This window comes from Cynoglossus semilaevis, chromosome 1 (genome assembly GCF_000523025.1).
Source record: "Cynoglossus semilaevis isolate Cse_v1.0 chromosome 1, Cse_v1.0, whole genome shotgun sequence".
Classification (NCBI taxonomy): Eukaryota; Metazoa; Chordata; class Actinopteri; order Pleuronectiformes; family Cynoglossidae; genus Cynoglossus; species Cynoglossus semilaevis.
Genome location: NC_024307.1, coordinates 26,252,096 through 26,272,838, shown reverse-complemented (window position 1 = coordinate 26,272,838; position 20,743 = coordinate 26,252,096). Strand labels below are relative to the sequence as shown.

The 20,743-nt window shown below is 40.0% G+C and overlaps 3 protein-coding genes across 6 annotated transcripts in view; 2 read left to right on the top strand and 1 right to left on the bottom strand.

Annotated features, from left to right (window-relative positions):
- Positions 1-816: 816 nt before the first annotated feature.
- On the top strand, positions 817-14,110 carry LOC103387629 (uncharacterized). 3 transcript variants are annotated; one of them, XM_008322382.3, is made up of 6 exons: positions 820-1,410; positions 5,132-5,213; positions 5,379-5,611; positions 5,759-5,893; positions 7,647-7,700; positions 12,178-14,110. In XM_008322382.3, the coding sequence occupies exons 1-6, from the start codon at positions 1,342-1,344 to the stop codon at positions 12,304-12,306; spliced, it is 702 nt and encodes a 233-aa protein (XP_008320604.1). In that variant the 5' UTR covers positions 820-1,341; the 3' UTR covers positions 12,307-14,110. The 3 variants fall into 3 exon arrangements, with proteins under 3 accessions (XP_024909951.1, XP_008320604.1, XP_008320589.1); XM_025054183.1 differs by lacking the exon at positions 12,178-14,110 and adding an exon at positions 8,078-8,715 and having other exon boundaries at positions 817-1,410; positions 5,379-5,893; XM_008322367.3 differs by having other exon boundaries at positions 821-1,410; positions 5,379-5,893.
- A 210-nt stretch (positions 14,111-14,320) lies between these two features.
- Positions 14,321-20,491, bottom strand: slc4a1ap (solute carrier family 4 member 1 adaptor protein). Its single transcript, XM_008322335.3, has 13 exons — positions 19,532-20,491; positions 19,007-19,208; positions 18,761-18,889; positions 18,611-18,671; positions 18,218-18,357; positions 17,937-18,097; positions 17,737-17,806; positions 17,458-17,647; positions 16,814-16,910; positions 16,499-16,724; positions 15,935-16,014; positions 15,311-15,380; positions 14,321-14,460 (listed from the first exon to the last, which is right to left on the bottom strand). The coding sequence occupies exons 1-13, from the start codon at positions 20,345-20,347 to the stop codon at positions 14,411-14,413; spliced, it is 2,292 nt and encodes a 763-aa protein (XP_008320557.1). The 5' UTR covers positions 20,348-20,491; the 3' UTR covers positions 14,321-14,410.
- Positions 19,642-20,743, top strand: part of supt7l (SPT7 like, STAGA complex subunit gamma) — a 4,390-nt gene continuing 3,288 nt past the window's right edge. The window contains exon 1 of one of the 2 annotated variants that reach the window (XM_008322347.3): positions 19,642-19,773. In XM_008322347.3, coding sequence (XP_008320569.1) covers positions 19,744-19,773 — 30 coding nt within the window. In that variant the 5' untranslated portion in view covers positions 19,642-19,743. Of the gene's footprint in view, positions 19,774-20,552; positions 20,658-20,743 lie in introns of those variants that run through there. The other variant, XM_008322354.3, reaches the window with a different exon arrangement.

Genomic DNA, 20,743 nt, shown 5'->3' with positions numbered 1-20,743 from the left:
ATGTTCAGTAGTTAGTTCAGTGCCGTTGTGGTGCTTCCTCTTGGCTGCCCTGCCAACCTTTCTCCTATCCTTTATTTCCTATAGTGACCTAATCTTTTAGGAACATTTGTACCTTTAATTTAGAGTTCACTGGCAGTTTATTTAACTGAAACATCATTTCTACAATTTCGATGCCTAGGGCTCTGAACTGGAAGGGCCCCCAGGATACGGCTGACATTGACGTTTATGTATGTATGCATATTATTATCATATCATCATTGCACCCTATACCCAGGCAAATAGCTGGAACAAACTCCTGGTCCCTCCTCAAGATAAATAGATACCTAGCTGATGGCCTATTTGTTTTTAAAAGTTTAGTTTGTTCTTGGTAATCTTGGTTGTTTGACTTATCCTTTAATCCTTTAACATCACTTCTATAGTAATCAATATCTTTCTTCTTTAATGCTGTTGTTTACCAGGGACTTTTATTGTAGAATGTATGTTGTGGCTGTTATTAATCCACCAATGAGTAATAGTGAGCACTTTTTTTTTTATTTCAGTTTTATAAATGCTACATAATGTTAACAATATGTACATTGGTTTCAGCTAAACAGGTTTCTGCTACTACTACTACTTTTACTACAAACAGTATGATAGGGAAGGAGTTGTTAAATACGAGGTGTTGCTTTAAAGTCCCTCTCTCTCTCTTTCTCCTCCCGAGTGAGTGGCTTGGACTTTTAGCCAATAGGAGCAGAGTACGATCAGGCCGTAGGAGGACTGTGTTTGTCTGCGTGTCTGTTGTACATCTGACTGTGTGTAAGTGTGAGTGCGTGTGTGTGAGAGCGTGTGTGTGTTTGTGTGTGCGTGTGTGTGAGAGCGTGTGTGTGTGCGCGTATTACTATCATGATGCTTTTGCATATTTCTTTCTTTTTCTTGCCCGAACGCTCTTAAATGAAGTCGTGGAGGTAGTGAGGCGATGTGAGCGGTGACTTCCTTCACAGGAATAAAAACAATGACAACCGCGAAGACTCAACTACAACGTAGACTCAAACGAAGTGGAAAATAACAAGCTTGCTTCAGGCAGCCCGTGAAAACATGCCACACTGACGCAGTTCCATCCATGTCGCCGTGTCGTATTGCGACGAAAGCTAACTTTTAAGTTGCAGAGTTTGGACCACACTGTTATATTCTTCTGTAACGGTTGGGTAAAACGGTAACGGCGACCCCCGTGTGGTACTTTTCTCATGTGTTTTTGTGGCTTAGGTTAGCCAAACAAGTTCAGACGTAGACACACAGAAGTAAACGGGACAAGTGGAATAATAAGCCATAAGTTGATTTTTCTTCCCCCCTCACAACCTCAACATGCTAAAGACTCTGACGAAGAAGCTAAGAAGACATTCCCTCAATGAAATCCATCCTTTCCAGTTGAAGGTAAGTGTCACTGCTTCACACTGTCGTCACCGACGGTCACGCTACTCTATAATTCAACCAAAACACACTTTACTCATTGTTTTAGCATGACCTGGTTTTGTGGTCGGTTGTGAGCGCTCCTTTAAACACGCACAGGTTGCAACCTCCGGGCTAGTAATACCTTCAACACACTCCCCTTTTTACTTCAACACGCACACGCGCGCGCACGCACGGGGCCAGAGAGAGTGCTGGGTCAATACTTTGTCGACTACAACCTGTCCTTTATTTAAAATGTAATGAGCATTTGTGCATTTGTTCAGTGAGTTAAAAAAGACTAGAATTAATTTGTAGTTTTTCATAATCTGTATAATGTTTTTTTTCTTTTATTATTGCATAAAGGAAAATGAGATACCACAAAACAATAGTAAACATCTGTATAATGTTTTTTTTCTTTTATTAATGCATAAAGGAAAATATACCACAAAACAATAGTAAACGAGGTTTACAGCATCAGAATATTCATAAGCTTTAAGTAAGGAGAAATGACACCCCAACCTGAACCATCCAATCACCCACCCCACCACCCCTCTGCACCTGTCTACAGGCCTGCGCACCCCCTCAGAAAATAACTATGTATATTAAAGGGAAAGTATAAAACTAAAAACACAAGTCCAAACAACAACAATACCAGAAAAATATATACATTTTGTAACCAATATCGTTACTTATGTTCCTTATGTTAGTAATGTCTGTATTTCTTGACATTTACCAATTTCACATATACGATATATATGTATCTCAGACCTATGGAAAAATCAACTGCTTTTCATTTATGTAGTAGTCATTTTTCTGATGAGTTGAGGGAAGCAAATCAAGACTTAAAGATTAGGGCGAAATAATTTGTGGAATGCCTGTGGATAAAAGCTAAACATTGATGGCTAGTATAGTTTTCTAGTATTGCTGAGAGCAGAACTCCACAACCACCAGGACAGGCACAGAACCACAAGGAAACAATATATTCAGATGCACTGATTGCAATTCTGGGTTGGATTAGGTTTGTCACTCAGAATGACTGTGTGGTTAATTTTACTGTTATCCATATTACGAATAGCAAGCTTGGACATTTTTGGCTCACTGTGAAGTACTTACATAATAGCTTGAACTCATGAGTATGAGCTTTAACTCCTCTTCTCCAACATGGAACGTAAGCGTAGACATGGCTGCAACACAGGCCATACGTTAGCTGACCAGGCCAGTCACCAGTCAGGCCTGAGAATACTGAAAACCAGCAGATTTAGATCACTGGTGGGCTGAGAGGTGTATTTCTAAATATACTATTTATAACATTTTAATTTATTGATTAGAGCAGACAGCAATGAACAAATTAGATCGTGGGATTGCCTTAAATGAAGATGATCACGTGGGTTTCTCATGATCACCCTGGGGTTTCTCCAGGGATTCTCAGTCCAAAACATTTATGAGTAGGTTATTTGGGTGCTCTAAATTTATCATAGTTTTGAGTATGAGTCTGAATTGTTCTACACCTTTATGTTATATACTGGACTAGGGAATTGTCCAAAGTTTACCCTGCCCTGACCTGATAACTGCTGGGGTTGGACATGCAGTAGCGCCTCTCATGGCCTTTTCAAAGATTAAGAGTTAGATGATGAATGACTAAATGATAATCTTTTCCAAAGTTTTAAAATTAACTTTCTTTCTTAAATTACATCAATGCATTTTGGCAAAGTGACAGTAGAACAAAGGTCTTTTTGTGGCATGTCCTTTCTCCAAGTTAGTTTAAAACATTTTTAACAGACAATTGTAACAATGTCTCTTCATTAACATATATTAAAATAGAAAATTCTTAATAAAACCAAAGCAAAAAATACTTAACTCTCAGTTAACACTCTTTTAATGCAATTACTTTTTTGTAATTTCTTCAGTTTGACCCTGCCATGTACGTATATGAAAGACTTAAAACAGTCAAATAAATGTAGCACATTTCTAGGAAAATGATCAGATTAAAAAAGTACAATGTATAGTAATTCAATGTAAAAGTACTACAACATAAATATAGTACAAATAGAAATAATCTGAACATACAAAGATCATTTCTAAATGTTAATTATTAACAATTTGGGTCATGCACTTATGAAAATGCAAGCTCTGAATAATATATTTCTGGCTGAGTTAATATAGTTTTGACCTTTTATCATTAATATTTGATCTCTTATTTTTTGTTGTTCGTCAAGTAAATCGTGAGACAAGAGGGCACGAGATTGGTAGGACACTTTCCGGTCTGTCATGTGGCATTTTATTTTCAGTGCTATCACAAAATGCAATTACAGAAACAGACTTTAAAGGTACTTTGTACATTTTGTATATTATTGAGGTTTATCGTTGGAACAGTTTATTTAAAAATATGTCAAACCATTTGTCAAGATTTCTATTTGCTTTCCTGTTAATGCCAAGTTTTCTAAGAATCACAAGAAGGCTAGCATCAATACATGCAAAGAGACCCCACCCACCGATGATATAATGAAAGGATGGAATGAAGTGTGTCTGTGGCAGTGTGGTCGGACCGCGCTGCTCACACAGCTCGTCTATGAACTAGTTTTGTGTGTGTGTGCAGGCTTTGGCAATGACGGTGATCCAGCTTAGCAGATTAGAACTGAGAAGGATTCCATTGAACTGTTGTTGACACACAAACACTAAACAACTCTTTGTCTGTCTGTGTGTTTACACACAACCAGTTTTAGGCCCTAGAGACATATGGGGCTGTAATAGAACTGTATTGTTGCGTGAATGGTTCCTTTTAATTGGTGACATTTGAGATCAGCATTCCTGTAGATGTCATTAATATGTATGTTGTGTGAACTTGATGTACTGTCTGTCAGAGAAGCTAATTTAAGTTCATCTGTGGGAGGAGACATACACTGGTGCAGGATTTCTGCAGTGTGGATGAAACAGGGACTGGGATGATCCTAAAAGTCCTAGTGGGAGACCTAGTAGTTAAACTATTAATGAACATCCTCACTTTGACATACGTGTAATTTTGACAACTTAATTCCAATCCTAAAATATTCCTTTAGTTAGTAACAGTGTCTCCGATTAAATCCAGCCAGCCACAATCTCATTTGACAATAAAAAAAAATGAAGGTAATGACAAGAAACAACATTTTATCATTTCCAATGTGTGTCAGTCAGACCATCAAGCAGATGTACTGTCTCTCTGTAGACTGTAAACCAAGGCTAAGTTACCAATGAGTAAACATGACATGAATGAACAACTTAGTCATTGGCCCTCCCCTTCCCCTGCCACAGTCACCTAGGTTTGTTTTGTGTTCTGTGAGAAACATTGACTAAATATCGTGTTAATATATTTGCGTAGGCCCTATTACCTACAAAAAAACCGACTAAATGTCTACTCATCTCTTTACAATGGCATAACGATGGCAGTGGAGACCTTTTTAACCTTGGGTGAAACGTATGTTTGGAAATTAGCATGATCTGGGTGTTTGTTTGTTGTTACCCTTTAATCTGTCTTGAAACGAGACGCAAAACGTGTCCCCTTTAACTACATTTTTCTGAGATTTTGCCTTGTTAACAAAATATACCAGTCTTTCTAAATGTTCACGAATCATTTTTTAAATTGAAAAGTGTAAAAGAGGAGCTTTACAGTATGTGTGACTTTTTGACTTTGGCACCAGAGTTTTACAGTAATTCACCCTTTTTATTTCAGATTTCATACCATGGCAGTAAAGAAGGACTCGAGAGTGATGATTCAGAGGGGGAAAACCAGGAACTTGTACAGATTGACAAAGGTAAGTGCACTTGGATGACTTTTGACACTTGTATCCATTATGTATTCACATCATAAAGGCACATTTAAAGAAATCTTTATAAAGTTTATAAAGTTCATAAATTGATTTTTGACTTTCACCTTTAGCTCTTGACTGCTTCTACTTTGTTTTCATCAACTTTTCTAGAGAGACGTAGAAATGGTGCTCTTACCCCCTTGGCAACCAGTCATCAGCACAATCAAGGCCCCCTTTCTCCAACACGGTTACGGCGCCTTCGCCTTCTTTTAGGTGGAAATCTGGATTGTCACTCCTCAGAGGAAGAACTTGAAAGAATCACTTATGGTGACAACAGGAAGTGGATGTCCACCCGCTCCCAGCACACTGGCGATCACCTCAGCAGCGCATCCAGTGATGAAGAGGTGCGGGATCTTTGTGCCTGCAGGTCACCGACTCACTCTGCTAGACAGCTGGTGGAACCAGGCACTTGCTTGGCTGCATCACAAAGTTCAGTGCTTGTTAGCTCCAGTCCACCATGTAGCTTCAAGCAACCACCTCTGCGCTTTCAGCTGCAGGTGGTTCAGCCAGTGGCACAGCCTATCATTTTGACCCACTTTGACCAGACGGCTCCTTACAGAAGGTATCGGCACAATCAGGGTGGGGATCCAGGAAGACCCAGTTTGGACCTAGAAAAAATGCAGCAGGTTAGTTATCTTAAGTTATCGATGAATGCTTTGTTAGATCTTTTGAAAAGACAAAAAAATGGAACAGGTTAGTTATTAGATTAGTTTAAATAAACTGTGATGTTTTTTAAAGGTTGAATATAATCATGAAATTACAAGACCACCATTTATATAATGGTATGTACACATTTTTGAATGGAGGTTGTCATGTTAGCAGTTGGACTGGTCCGGCCTTGATTCGATCTCAATCAAGTCACAATGAATCAAGGAGGGATTGGAGGGTACTCACTCATGATAGTGCAGATTCAACAGTGTTTCACTCCTATCTTTAGACAGTTGCCATTGAGGCGATTCAGGCATGGACAGCAGATGTCAGGGAAGAAAAGGATTAAACTAACAAGAGAAAAGGCCTCTAACAAGCCCTGGTGCAGTTCCTTCAGCTAATTATTAAAACGCAGGGGAATTTTAGGTTGTCACCACGGCTTAAAATGCCTGTGTTTGCAGGGTATCTGTGTTTTTAGAGTAAAGATTCAGGGAACAGAATTGGCTGAAAAGGGGAGATGAGAGAGAGGTGCAGGAGCAGTGTTGGCAGGTTTTTCTATCATGGTTTTTGTCTGTAAGGTTGTTGGAAAATTCTGCATAGTTTTTTGATTCATCCTCATTTATTGTGAAACATTGACATGGAACCTTTGTTTTAATACTAGTAACACAGATTGGTATTATTGCTGAGAAATAATAATTTAATTACAGGCATGCCGTTGTAGATTTCAGAAATGGCCTTGTGTGGTAAACTTCATTAGGATTATACCAATAGTATATAGGGGGAATACTTTACCTATGTACCTATGACTTACGCTAACACAGTGATAACGTCATAATCTAGAACATATAAACATCAGAAGAGTCTGACTTACACCTGGGAGCCAGAATGAAGGGGGGGTGCTACATTTACTTTCTACAAACAAAAGAAAGTAAATGTAGCACAATTCAACATACGGTGTACAACCGAATGTAAACAAAACTGTCTTCCATATATAGTGTCACGTGACAACGTGTTCATTTGCCGCTTGCTATCTAGTTCCATGCAAAGTTTGTTTTAACGCCATACATTGGAATGATGGAATAAAACTTTCTTAATAAAATATGGGAGATGGTACCAAGGTACAGGTAAATAGTCTGTAGGTAAAGTCAGACATCCTCATACATGGATTGAGTAACTAAACCTCTAAAGGTTTCCTTGTTGAACATAAATCAACAAATGATCGATGCAGTGTATCAGATATTTGAGGGATTTGCAGTCATCTTACTCAAGTAATTCATTTTTTGTTTTTAAATATTTCTGCCTATTTTAATAGTCACACAAAATACCAGTTTCCATCTTTCAGACTTAAGCAGCTTCTGTCCTACCAGACAGAAGCCCTGCTAAGATTAAAAAGAGATCAGCTCTGGCAGGAGGTGAACAAGAGGCCAAGTGTACACCAGCTCTCTCCCTCCCCACAGCAGTTGGACTGTTGTGTTCCCTTTCTTCCCTGTTCTCCCTCTCCAACTCCAGGCAATTTCATGATTGATTTCATGTCTGCTCTGTCCACCCCACTGTGTCTGTGTGACATGGAGGGAAGTGGCTATTACATAAGCTTCACTTAGTGTCTGCTAAGGATCAGTGTGCACCCCCCAGTTCATTGTCTAATTGACTGTCATTGTCCACTTCTGCTGCTAATTGTTTGTGAAAAACTTAAATATTGTCGTGATTTTTTTTTTTTTTTTCTCTCTACAGAAAATGCTGCTGAAAAAGAACTGCGGAGGCAAAACACGCTCCATTAAGATTCGGGTAAGTTTGTTTCCTGTAGCCATTGAACCAGATTGGATTTTTCCTTTCATAGTAATAAAATGACGCTTGACTCTCTTTTAATGAACACTCAAAAGTCCTCGTGACTTTTTTTCTGTTTACTTGGTACTTTTTATTTGCAAATTGTAGGTTAAAACTTATTTATATGAATATATGTATGAAAAACTGCATTTCTATTACTTCATATTAAACATAATGATTTTAGTCACATGCAAGGTTCTTAGCCTGTTGTCACCCATGTCTGTTGTAGGGACTTGGTCAAAAGCTTTATTTGTAACTGGTAGTTCAGATCAGATGGCCAATGTTGAGCTTCAGTGAACACTAAAGCCTGTCTCGCCATTTGCTTATTGTCCATCCAGGTGCATGCTGGGACAGCATCTGTCAGCAATGTCTCATGTTTTCAGTTCAACTACTCATATCTAAAATTCTAATCTCAGTCAGAATGTTTTTTTTTTTTTTTTGAAGAGTAAATCGGCTAACTCACTGTGGCTTAAGGGAAGACATAAAAACTCTGTGATTCACGGTGATGTGAATGAGGGCAGTAAGAAAAATTAATATAAAATGTAACAAGTCATTTCTCTTTCCATCAGTAAACACAGCTAGTGGTACAGTCAATAAGATTCAAGGCTTTTCTATAATTAGGCAAAGTCACAATGTTTTTATCAGACCAGGCACTCAGCTAGAAGTTCCTGTGTTGGTGATAGCAGGGGGAAGAGGGTGGGGTAAGAAAGTGGGGCATAGTAAATGGTAACAACAACAAGCAGCAGAGTTGGGTTGAAATCCTACCATAAAAGGTTTTGGTGTCAATACTCCACATTGTTTAGTACACAAATAAAAATACTTGTACTTGTGTCGTTGAAAAAACTATATATCGAGATATCCTTGTGATACTATCTACTACAACATGCCATTTGATAGTTTTCATGTCTGAAATGATCTTAAAGTAACTTGTGGTGTAGTAATCAGTCTTTTCTTTTAATAAATTATTCAATTCACAGTCTGTTTCAGTTATTATTTTACAATTAATTATAAACATATTTAATATTCAGTTTTATTATAATAAATAAAACAAACAGTTGAATTTATTTTAAAAAATGGTACAACACTGTCCTGGGAACTAGTTACTTTATAATGCTGTAACTCAGTTACTAAGTTTCCCTGTGTGTGGTCTGGAAAGTGCATATATAAGCACACATAAATGTTGTTGCACTAGCTTTTGTAAACAGAGATTTTTTTTTTTACTTTTGATCTTGTTTGTAATGGATGATGAAAGCATGTTGGCAGGCTAACTGGAACAGGCCTGGGCATCTTGGCACAAAGCAGGGCACTCCAGAAGGATGCTTAGTGTGGTGAGAGATGTGACGTTATTATCACGTTGTGTGGGCTACTGTCAATGAAGACTCATCACACTCTGTTTACACTCTCAGCAGCAACAGCACTATATAGATTGCTGCAATCTCCCACATAGTCACGTACAAAAAGCTGGAAAAACTGGACGTAAAGTCAGAGGTAATTGATATTTTTAGACTGTTTATTAGATAAACTGAGTGGAATTAGGGGAGAAGTGGAGGAGTAGATGGAAAAGGTTGTGTGGTTTCCTGGTGGTGTTCTTCTTTTTACTGGGATTAAGTCATTTTTCCAATTTTAGCTTGGCTGTCTGCTGTCTGTTGTTAGCTCACTGGCAGACATGGATATTGCTCATTATGCTTAGATTTTGTTATGGTGTTGATCCAGGTGTTGTTTTTTTCTCAGTAATAAATAAACCACACACAGTTCTTATGGAGTATTCTGTAACCTCCAAAACAAAGCAGTTATTTGCAATCGTATCTTGCCAGGTAACATTGCAACAACTTCATGCTAAGCAGCAGCAATGTACACATCCATTTTGCAAGGAGATTATGTATGTTGATACAACAGAGGTGCTACTCTGCCTGGTCAGATTAACTGATAAGCAGCAGCAATGTACACATCCACACAGCCTGGTCAGATTAACTGATGTATCTGTATGTGCGATTAATGAGAAGCTATCCACAATAACTAGGGGTGTGCATAACTCTTAAGTGAGCAACTCAAGTGAGTATATATATCCTGCATAATAGATAATAAAGCTAGATGAACTGCTGGTTTTGGGTTGAACATCTCCGTGGTCTTCCTGGAACGATGAATGTGAGGTTTAAGATCTCACAGTAAGGAACTTGACGACCACCTGACTTTGCACAGTTCTCCATTTTGTCACTGTGCACAGAATGTGAAGAAGGGAGTCTCCCATCACAAACAGCTGCTACAGTTATGGCACTGTTCCATGGTACACACTTATCTTTGCAAATGGCAACCAACTTTGTCTTTCGTTATCTAAATCTATCCATGTCCTGAGGAAGCTTCATAAATCTCTGTGTGACGTTCTGTGTGGTCGGGTCAACACTCAGTTCAATCAGGCCAAGAAATTCCACCATTCACTCTGAGACACAGTCAAAATATAAACAATCTCCTACTCAGTTATTGTTATATCCTCCAGTGAATCAAAAATCCAACCCCAAATTCAGCCATCTTAAACTTGATGCTTAACTGCTCGCTTATAGATGTGTCATCTACATAAGTGTGGGGCCATACCTCTACTCTGTGACTGTGCAACAGCCCTTGACCATAAGTATTTGAGCTCAGCAAACCCAAAGTCAGAGTTGATAAATCATGATTCATTCTTACCATGTTTTAATTAGGTATAGCTCGATCTGATGCTCAAGATCAGTCCCAGTCTGCTATTGGTCAACATTTCAGGATCGGACATCATAGAAAACAACGGTAACCCATCTGATCTGATGCCTATGCCCAAACTCTCAACTTAACTCTACGCAACATGCTGTAAGCAGGGACAATAGTGCCTCAGTAATGGCAGTCCATGGCGTGCTGGTGGAGAAAAGAAGGTATGACATTGATATCGGTATTGGGAGTATACTGCAAGTTGCAGTATTGGTATTAGACATGAAAAAGTTGTATCGAGCCATCCCTTGTTTCTACTTCACTGTCCACCTGGGGGTGGACTAACTGGGGTGTACTCTAATGTGACTTTTGCTCCACTCATCCCTTCTGAACCCTCATCATGTTGAACCTGCTGTGCTACCATGTGAAAAACATTTAATCTCTACTTTTTCCCTGGTTAAGTCAAATAGATACAGTAGATCAGGGGTGTCCACACTTGTTCGGCTTAGGAACTACTTTTTAAATGACCGGGGTGAAGCGATCTACCTACATTGAACTATAAATATATATTTACTACTTTCATTAAATGGCTGTAGTTGTATGGCAAAATACCGTCTGACTTAACACTTCTATGGTCCTTACTTTAGCCCTAGTGATTAGCATCTTAAAATAGAATTAAATCTATAATTTTAAATGTTTTGTTTCTTTAAATGTAATTGCTCAGGATCTAGCAGCACTCCCTTTGAGATCCTGATCTTCTTATTGGGCACCGCTGCTGTAGATGAACCAGCAGCACTGAGAAGTGTTATTGTGTGTCTGCAGCTCAGATGTGTGTGCTGAATCCCTAATGATGATTAGAGTCATGGTAACACCTGTAGCCTTACATGCACCGTTGTTGAGGCTGTTTCCATGTATCACAATTTTTACTGACAATTGATATTGGATTTGCACTATTATCTTTACCAGTCCTCTTATTCTCACAAACTTCACCCCCCATCAAACCCTTTTGGCAAGCACTGGAGAAAGTACTGTCTAACTGCCAAATCCAACACAGTCATTTCCTGTGGATTTCTCCAGTGAGGAAAATGACAAAGGCTAATTTTAGACAGAGCGCCTGTAGAACTACATGGATTGGAGTTCGGCTTAGAGGAAGACATGTCTGCGAGGGAAAACATTTACCGTAATTTCCGCACTATTGAGCGCACCTGAATATAAGCTGCACACACTTGATTTAAAAAAAAAAAAGGAATTTGTACATACTGTATCTAGGCCTTCTATAAACCACAGGTGTCCACGTTGTAACATGGGATATTTGCACAAAGATCTTTTTTTTCACTTTTAATTAAATAAATGCTTTTTTTCCGATCAGTGCCTGTTACACGTTAGCTCTTTCCTGCTTCAGCGCCCCGATTGTAGTTGGAATGCACAGAGGAGACATAGTTGACTGGTTGTGATCTTACTATTACACTCACTATTTACTACTGAATCAAATTATGAATAAATTAGAGGAGATCTTTGTGTGTGTCTTTTCTTAATTCCTATGAGTGTAACAGCATTGTGTTCAACTAAACAGGCCCATACTACAACAGTTAGTCAACTAAGAGTACGTTGAAACTAGAAGATCATTGTATTCCAGTACATACTTTTGTGACATTTTTGTTTGGTGGTGCACTGTGAAATCTTTCTAATGTAAAATATGCACTGCTACTATGTTAATACCGACATTCTTGTCTAACAAACCATTCTCTCTCTGTGTCCCCAGAATTTGACTGGCAGCCGTCCTCCACCCAGATACTCTTATGACCCCTCTTTCTATGCCTTCCGCTCCCTGAGCACAGCAGCCCCCTGCAGCTCCCTGATCCCCTGTGAGGATCCACCTCATAGCTCCTGAGGAAATTAGCTGAATACTACATTATACTTACTTCATTTCCGTTTGTTCTCAGCTGTTTGCTTATTTTCCGATTTTTGCAGTTTTTGCAGTTAGACAAAGAATGACTTACAGTATGGGACTTAGATTTGGTGGCTAAACTATTGCCCACTCAGGAAATGCCACACGGTAAACACCATCACTTTTATCATTTTCCTGTGTGTGTGGAATCTAAAGGAACACAACAGTTCCACAGGCTCTTCAGAAGTAGTGGTGGAGCCTGTGATAGCAGAACAGCTGTTGGGATTCAGTTGTTATCAGTCTGCAGAAAACTATTGCAGGGAAGAAAATCAAATCTTTCAAAGTTTCTTATCTGACATGATTACTATGTTAAAGGTTCCTCAGTAACTTTATGTACTTAGTGAGTCTTCAGTCATATATTATTATTGAAACAAAAAAAAACCTATTGACATTGGTCACAAATGGGTCAGAAATCTGTTTTGGTAACGTGGTAACGATACTGTTTACGGGTCAGTACAACAGCTTAAAGTTTCTGAGAGTTTCTTAAAAATGTCGTCACACCTAAGTTCACTACAACAGTTGTATAATACAAACAGAGTGAATGTAAAATTGCAGCACATTTCTGTCAACTTTAGTACCAAATACAACAATAAATGCCATGTGGTCTCATTTTGAGGGAATTGTTCCTGTGTCACTCTTTGTTAACACAGGTTGTTTAACACTTTTCCTGAGACTGAGATTGAATGATTGAATGTCATGTATAAATGCGGAGTGAGTCAACAGGGTGAGATAGTCTTAAGAACAGCTTTGCCAATATCTGAAGAAGGCGTCTGGAAGAAGGGTGTCGATGTTATGCTCTCAAACAGACCAAAAGTCCAGGGTCAATACTTGAAGAGAAACATAACGAAAAAGAGACTTCTCACATCAGACGTCTAATTGTAAAGTAACTTCATCCATCACACCATATAACATGGTAGAAATTGATTATCTGTTCAAAGCATGTAAGGTGATGTTAAGAGTTAAATGTGTTGTTGTGGAGAAAGTACTTTTGTATTTGAAGACTGGTTTCAACTGGCTCTATTCCAACAGATAGCACTAAACTGCCACTTGGTTTAGTCAGGAGTCTCTGTGGACCTTGAGGTTTGTTGGAGACGAACGGAGGCTGCTAGAAACAAAACAGAATAAACCTGTGGAAGAGCATGTTGTAGGTAGAAGGCTGCAGCTGTAAGGAGAAAGTAGTGAAGGTTGTAAATTGAAAGGTAAAGTCAATGGGATGATGGTGAGACCTGCTTTGATGTACAGTTTGAACACAGTGACGCTATCCAACAGACAGAAGGCTGAGCTGGAGGGGGCAGAGTTGACGATGCCCAGATTATTATTGGCAATGACCTGAGAAGGGCACGGATGACCTCAAACAACCAGGACTAAGACTACGTTCTATAAATAAGTTAGTCACATGTTTTTGAAAATTTTTATTTAACATTTATATAAGAAAATACACTGTTATCTTTCAGACAACATGAAGAGCTACGGTCAGGTGTACGGCAGTGACGCAGATAAAACACTAGAATTTACAGAGAACAGTTTATCCTACTGGTGGCAAACACACCATTGGCTGACTCACTCACAAAGACTATCATGTTAAAAAGAGAACTTGGAGAAGGAAGGCCAATGAGTGTGTGTGTGTGTGTGTGTCGCTGTTAACACAGAGACACTCATCATTATCAGCTTGCATTTTATCCAGTAATCCACCCAACAGTCCAGATGGTCAGAAAAGCTGCTCTCACTCTTCCTCCCTCTGTGCACACACTCCTTTGGAGAAAAAAGGCTTTTGCCAGAGAATGACTGAGGCCAAAAAAAGACGTGAGGTGGAACACACGTACTGCAGAAAAATGAATATTAAAATACAGGTGCCACTCTTTGTAATGGAGAATTCCAACAGTCTGACAATCACCGCCTGCATCGAGGATCCTTTTGTTAAATCACCGTCCAACACGAGGAAATAAAAGGTTTTTGTCTCCGATGCAGCAGACCTTGTCTATTTTTAGCTTATCCTCCATTCTGTGATGATAGTGTGGACATAAAACATGTCTCTCTCCGTTTTCTCTCAGTAGCCGTACTTGTCGTTCAGATGCGTGCGTCCGTCTCCAGTCTGACCTGTGAGTGACGGAAAGGACAGACAGACAGAGCAATAAGTTTTGATTATGTAAAGTATGTGTAAGGATGGCTCCATACAACTTTTTCATATCCGATACTCAGTTTAGAGGATCTGCCAATACCAATCAAATGCCTTTTCTTCTTCTCCAGCATGCAAGTTTAGTTGAGCATTTGGACTTGGGCTACAGTAGTTTTTTTAATATCCAATCCTCAAAGTTTGACCAATATCGGTTCGATCCTGAATATCCGATCGAGCCATCTCTGGTACCTTCTTCAATGCCCTAGTTCACATACTGCTCTGTATTTACACTGGATGCCTTCATGAATACACCCCTGACCACTGGTGTGTTGACTATGAAAATCTGAATACATTTTCTAACCTAAACAGATCTTCTGATTCATTCAGACCTAAACCCATCAGTGTCAGTTCTTTCTAAAGGGGCAGAAAGTGGTTTAGTGGTAAAGGAAGCGGGGTTGGGTCCAGATGGACCTCACTGAGGTCCTCTGTCATGGCTCTGTCCCCACTCACTGCTCCCTGGTTCTTAAAGCTGCCACTGTTCACTTTGGTGATGGGTTAAAAACAGAGGTCACATTTGGTTGTGTGCAGTGATGAGCTGTGTCACACTGACAAGGAGTTCACTTTTCCTTTCCTTTCTTTCCTTCTGCGTTGTTCCAGAAGTATGAGAACTGTCTCTCGCCACTCTTGGAATTATCCACTGACTTAGGTCATGTCTGCATTGCAGCCATTTATTTTATTTTTAAAATCTTTATTTTAGCAATGAAACTTCTACTCAGGAAAGGGTTTGTAAAGTGACAGGGACAGTGAAGATAATCAGGTCAGACTGTTTACCTGAAGGAGGCACCCACACAGAATAATCTGGGTCATCATCTGGGTACTGTGCAGACAGCTGCACTGCTGCCTGTAGAGACACAACATGAGGTAATTCACACGGGGCGGCCTTGGCAGTTAAGCTCCATTCACAGTTTTTTTTAAATAGGAATTTTAATTAGTTACTTTTTATGTCTGAAACATTGTCAGCCACAATTTAAGCTCTTTCACGGATGTGAAAACCAGTTAAGTTGGTTTTAAACCCCTGACAGTCCTGTCAATTTAAAAATATATTTAACTTTTTTTTCAAGGTCAAAATTAAATCATTATTGACATCTAGTTGCAGGTTGGATTTGGGGGTTTGCAGACCAGAAGGGGCCCACGAGCTGGGACCATAAGACCCATGCTGTAAACTATACAAATTTGAAGAAAATCGTGCAACTAACGTGATAGTTTGCCAACTAGATTCATGTGAACTTTCTACAGAGGAGATCTGCACAAATTCCAGTCACTACATTCTGTAAGCAGGGCAAGTCCACAGATTAAAAACCACATGTTTACACAAGGTCGAGAATGCAGTGTATTGAAGGGCTAGATATTATTTATTTTGTGTATGTGAGTGTGTGTGTGTCTGTAAAAACAGACCTTGCTCGGTCGATACACTTTCTTTTTCCTTCTGGGACCGGGCTCAGCTGCTGGCTCTGTGACGACCTCTGCACTGGATTCTGGAAGAAAAAGTCCAGACATTTTCCAACAACAAAAAAGACAAGGAAAAAAGCACTAATCACAAATTGCATATTTAAGTCGAGCAGTTGGGCTTAGGTATAGGGTCAAATGGGCTGTAGTTGTTTTTTCGATGTTGATCTGAAAATTTTGACCAATATCCTGAGTATCAGATCGAGCCATCCCTACGGTTAACCCAAAAATTGACGTCTTTGTCTATGTTTGATATCAGATCAAATTTACCTGTGACATTAACCTGACATTTTTATGTAAAACTTGCCTTTTTAGCTGAGCTTTACATAGCTCACCTAAATACAACACTAGTGTTTTTTTACAAAAGTATGACATGTATCTACATGTATTAAAGGTCAAATATGCATGTTTACAGTTCAACATCCTCAGTAACAATATTTCATCTCAAAAACGCACATTTCTTACACTTAATGTGTTGCAAAAAAACAAAAACAATTTTCTTGTGCTCGTTACCTTTCATCTCGTTGGAATGTGTTTCTCTTTTCTGCACTGATGACGTTTCCTCTTCACACACCATTTCAGGAGACGCTTCATCGTCGGCTTTAACCGGGGAACACTTTTGCTCCTTCTTTGTCTGTGCCGACTCTTCTTCCTCCTCTTCCTCAACTTCTCCTTCAGGTGGAAGATCCTTTGTGTTGAAAAGCTCTGCGGGCAGGTTGGGCCGCTTTGGGGGCAATGTCTTGAGAAGCGGAAAGAACATGGCAGAAAACTGTGACTCTGGAGTGTTCAGACATTAGACAGACGTTATAGTCCAATAAGGACACTGACCCCGATGGTGCCAGTCTTCAGTTTGAATTTGCGTCCTCCCTTCATGGCTCCGAACAGCGGTAAATTTTTCTTGGGCTTCTCTGACTGTGAACTGCCACTACATCACAAACACACGTCAGAAAAGGTGGACAGTGGATGATCAGGTAGCTTTATATCCTCAAATACAACATCTTTAGCTTTAAAATTAGTTTTCTGAATTCAAAAGCAGAAAGGTGAAGGTTGAAGGCACTGTTTGGAACCAAAGGGAAGACCTACAACTGTTGAATGATAATGGTACGTTAATGGGAGAAAGTTGGTGAGGTTTTTACTCAGAGGCTACTCAACAACGAAAAATAGTTTTTATACACAGCCCCACTCCCTACAATAATCAACCAATCACAAATGCTCTGCTGGATCAATGGGCAAAATTCCCACATTAAGTCATGGATAATTATGTATGTCTCATATATTAGAGGTCCTCAAATCTTTGTACAGATAGAAGCTTTGTGTTCGCCTCTGACTGAAAAACCATTTTGGCTGAAAGATGCCACTGATTTCCCATGTGTGGCAATAAAAATCCTTAATATTTAGAAACTAAAAATACAAATGAACAAATCTGACCCACAACATCCAGCAGGCAAACGGACAACAGTATGATCTTCTACCTTGGCAGCAGAGACGGCATCTGTGCAGGTCTTGTGAGTTCCACCAGCTTTTGCAGTCGCTGAACTTCTTTGCGCAGGTCTGCCACGTGAACGTGAAGCTTCCTGCGCTCCACTGCATCCATTGGTGCTTTGCTCTTAACTGCCGTCATGAAGGCCTCCAGCGAGTCCTCGGTGGACAGGCCAGAAGAATCTGACCACCGTTAAAAAAAAAAAGAAAAAAAAGAGTAATGGGTGTAGAATTTAAATGTGATACAAAGAAGACAAGTGACCAGGACTCACCTCCTCTACTGGTACTCAGTTGTTTCTGAGCGCGATCGAGCTCTCTCTCCACCTCGGACAGTTTGCCCACCTTTGATTAAAACACAGGAAGGTTATTTGATTTTTAAAGTTATATATTGTTGGAACAACTATGTTAAAATACACCTGGACTGACAATGATATCAAAAAGCAAATTCTTTCGATTTTACGAAAGTCTTTACCAAGGACTCGAAGGTCTCAGGCCGCTCCTCGATCTTCCCTGCCTTTTTCATTCGCTCCTGTCTCTTCCTCTCCACTGTACCAGTACGATCTAGAAAGGTGTCGTCGTCGCTGTCATAGTAGTCCTCATCTTCCCAATTCTTCTTTTTGCGTTTACGGGACACTGAACAGAAAAGACACCAAGGGAGAGTGTGAGATATGGTTGGAGAGTCATACGGTCAATGCAATAAATTAAACAGCCTGCAGGGGGCAGTGACATCTCTCTTAGTTTTAGGCTTCTCACCTGCTTCCTGGCGCAGAAGGCCTCTGGCCTCCAGCATCCGACACCCCTCCAGGCAGCACTGGATTGTCGCTTCTTTCTTCTTCCCTGTGTGGGTCACCTCAGCAACCAGCTGTCGACCCAAGGCATCATCTACAGGTAATCTGACGAGGAAGGAAAGAAATGCATTATAACTCTGTCTTTCAACCTTAGGGTTGACCCCACCTGGGGCCACTTTGAATTCAAATGAGGTGTGTCTTAAACATCTAGTAAGCGATAAAAAAAAAAGATTACTGATGAAATTGTTCAACATAAATTTGTGATGTCAAAATGGGGTCACAAGCAAGACGACGGTTGGGAGCCACTGCATTAAAACAACATATTCAGACATGTGGCCTAGTCGTTACAGCCTCTTACTTTATCCTGCACAGCCAGATGCCATGGCCCTTGTCTTCAAACTCAAACTCCAGCTCCTCCCCTGAGATATTTTGAAACAACAGCACAATTTCAGTTGAGTATGAAAGTTTTGTTTTTAATGTATGAAATATATATTTGATGTGTTCTTACCTTCTCTGTCGTAGAAGCCCTGCAAAGCCTTTTTGGGGTCTTTCAAGTATGCCGCCTCTTGGTCCTCCTGGAACTCTGTAGAGAATGGATTTTCTTCATTCTCATCCTCCTCTGGAAAAACCTCATCAGCTGCAGAGACACAAATGTGGAGTTCAGGGAGAAGTGATGTTAGTAACTCTCACAGATATTTTCAGACCAAATGATTTAAGATGACCACACAGCATACACAGTTACAACAAAACGTACCCATTCCCCATGAACACCCCGAATCTTCGGACAGTTTGCTCTGGCTCCTGTTTTCGTTATCCTTCTTCTCCTCGTCGTCATCATCATCATCAGAACCATCTCCCATCATCCTTTTCTCCAACTCTGCTCTTTGTTTGCGTGCCTGTTCTCTTAGCTCCGTCACAGTTAGCGCTGACTCCTCTTCCTCATCAGACTCTGGACCCTGTGAAAGCAGAGTGAAGATTAAGACTTTTTTCTTTGATTTTATATAATCATTGGACACCAGAATGCTTTATTATCCCATATGCATGATAAAAAATTAGTTACTGAAGACAAGGCTCTGATGGGTAGGAATGATTACTATTTTCTGTATGAATTACAACAGTGTTGCTTTTATTTATTCATAAAAACACAATCTGTTCTAAAATATACACATCTGGTAAAAGATGTGCAATAATTTCAGTCCAAATATATACTCATCAGTCTACCTTAACTGATGCTTTTCTCATTTTTCTTTGTTTAAAGTGATGTGATGGCCGTGCATACCTGCAGGATAAACAGTCTTGTGCTTCCTCCAAACTTTAACACATGGCCGACCCGGACTCTGACGTAGGTCTTGGGTGGGATCCTGTTCTTGTTCACCACAGTACCGTGTGTGCTGCCCAGGTCGTGGATGTAAAAGCCTCTCTCCTCCCCGACACAGTCGCTCTCCCCAGCCTGCCCGCGGTACTGGATCACAGCGTGGTACCTAGAGATGGATGGGTGCTCCAGAGACACGTCACACACTGGTAAACGTCCGACTACGCAGAAACTTCTACACGTTAGTGGTACTGTGTCAACTATAGTTCCGTTTTTAAGGATTTCAAGAGCATAGTGTACACTCGGAGCTGTGCCGCCCCACGGCGGCTCCACGTAAGGTAGAGGGGGAAACTTCCCAGCTGGGGGTCCTTTGACAGGAAGCACCTTTGGTTTGACGTTTGGTTTGTCCTTCAGAGTAGACACACATTTGTCTTTTTCGCTCCGCTTTTCATCTTCTGTGTGTTTGCCGGCAGTTTCACTCTCCGGGGCAGATTCAGGAGGGTTATCGCCGTCAATCGTAGCATCAGCTGTGTCATTTTCCTTCACGCTTACTTCGCACGTCGTTATTTTAGATGAGACGACATTCACGCGCTTGCTGCTCAGAGAAGGTGCAGCGAAAAGAGTCGGTTTCTTAAACTGGTCCTCAGTTTCCAGTTCAGTTCCAGAAGTAATGTTGTCTTTGTCTGCCCCTTCGTCCTTTGAGACTGAAGACTCGTCTGCTTCCATTGCAGAGATTTCCTTTGAAAGATTTTTCACGTTAGCTAACGGGGGAGAAGTCGCCATGTTTATTTGGTGCAACTGCAACAGTGGCTCGACTATATCAGCAACTCGAATGGAAGGAAAATGCCTAAATTTATACAAATTATTCAAAATCTCCGATTTAATGGTTAAGTAAATAATTTAGACATGAAATAAATACACCATTTTAATTAAACTTAGTGGTAGTTTCAGCCGAAGTGTGTGGTTTGTTGTGGAACTAAAGATTGGTTTCACTTGTGTAGCCGAGATGTTTTGAACGGGACACGTAGACTTCCGGAGTGCGACACTTTTCACTGCTACTATAGTTACAATTTCCCATCCGTATGTACATAAAGTAAGTCCTTTAGATTTTTTCGTTTTAAGTGACTAAAACGGAAAGTTTGCTAGTATTTTGGTCGCTCATAATATTTGCATCTTTTG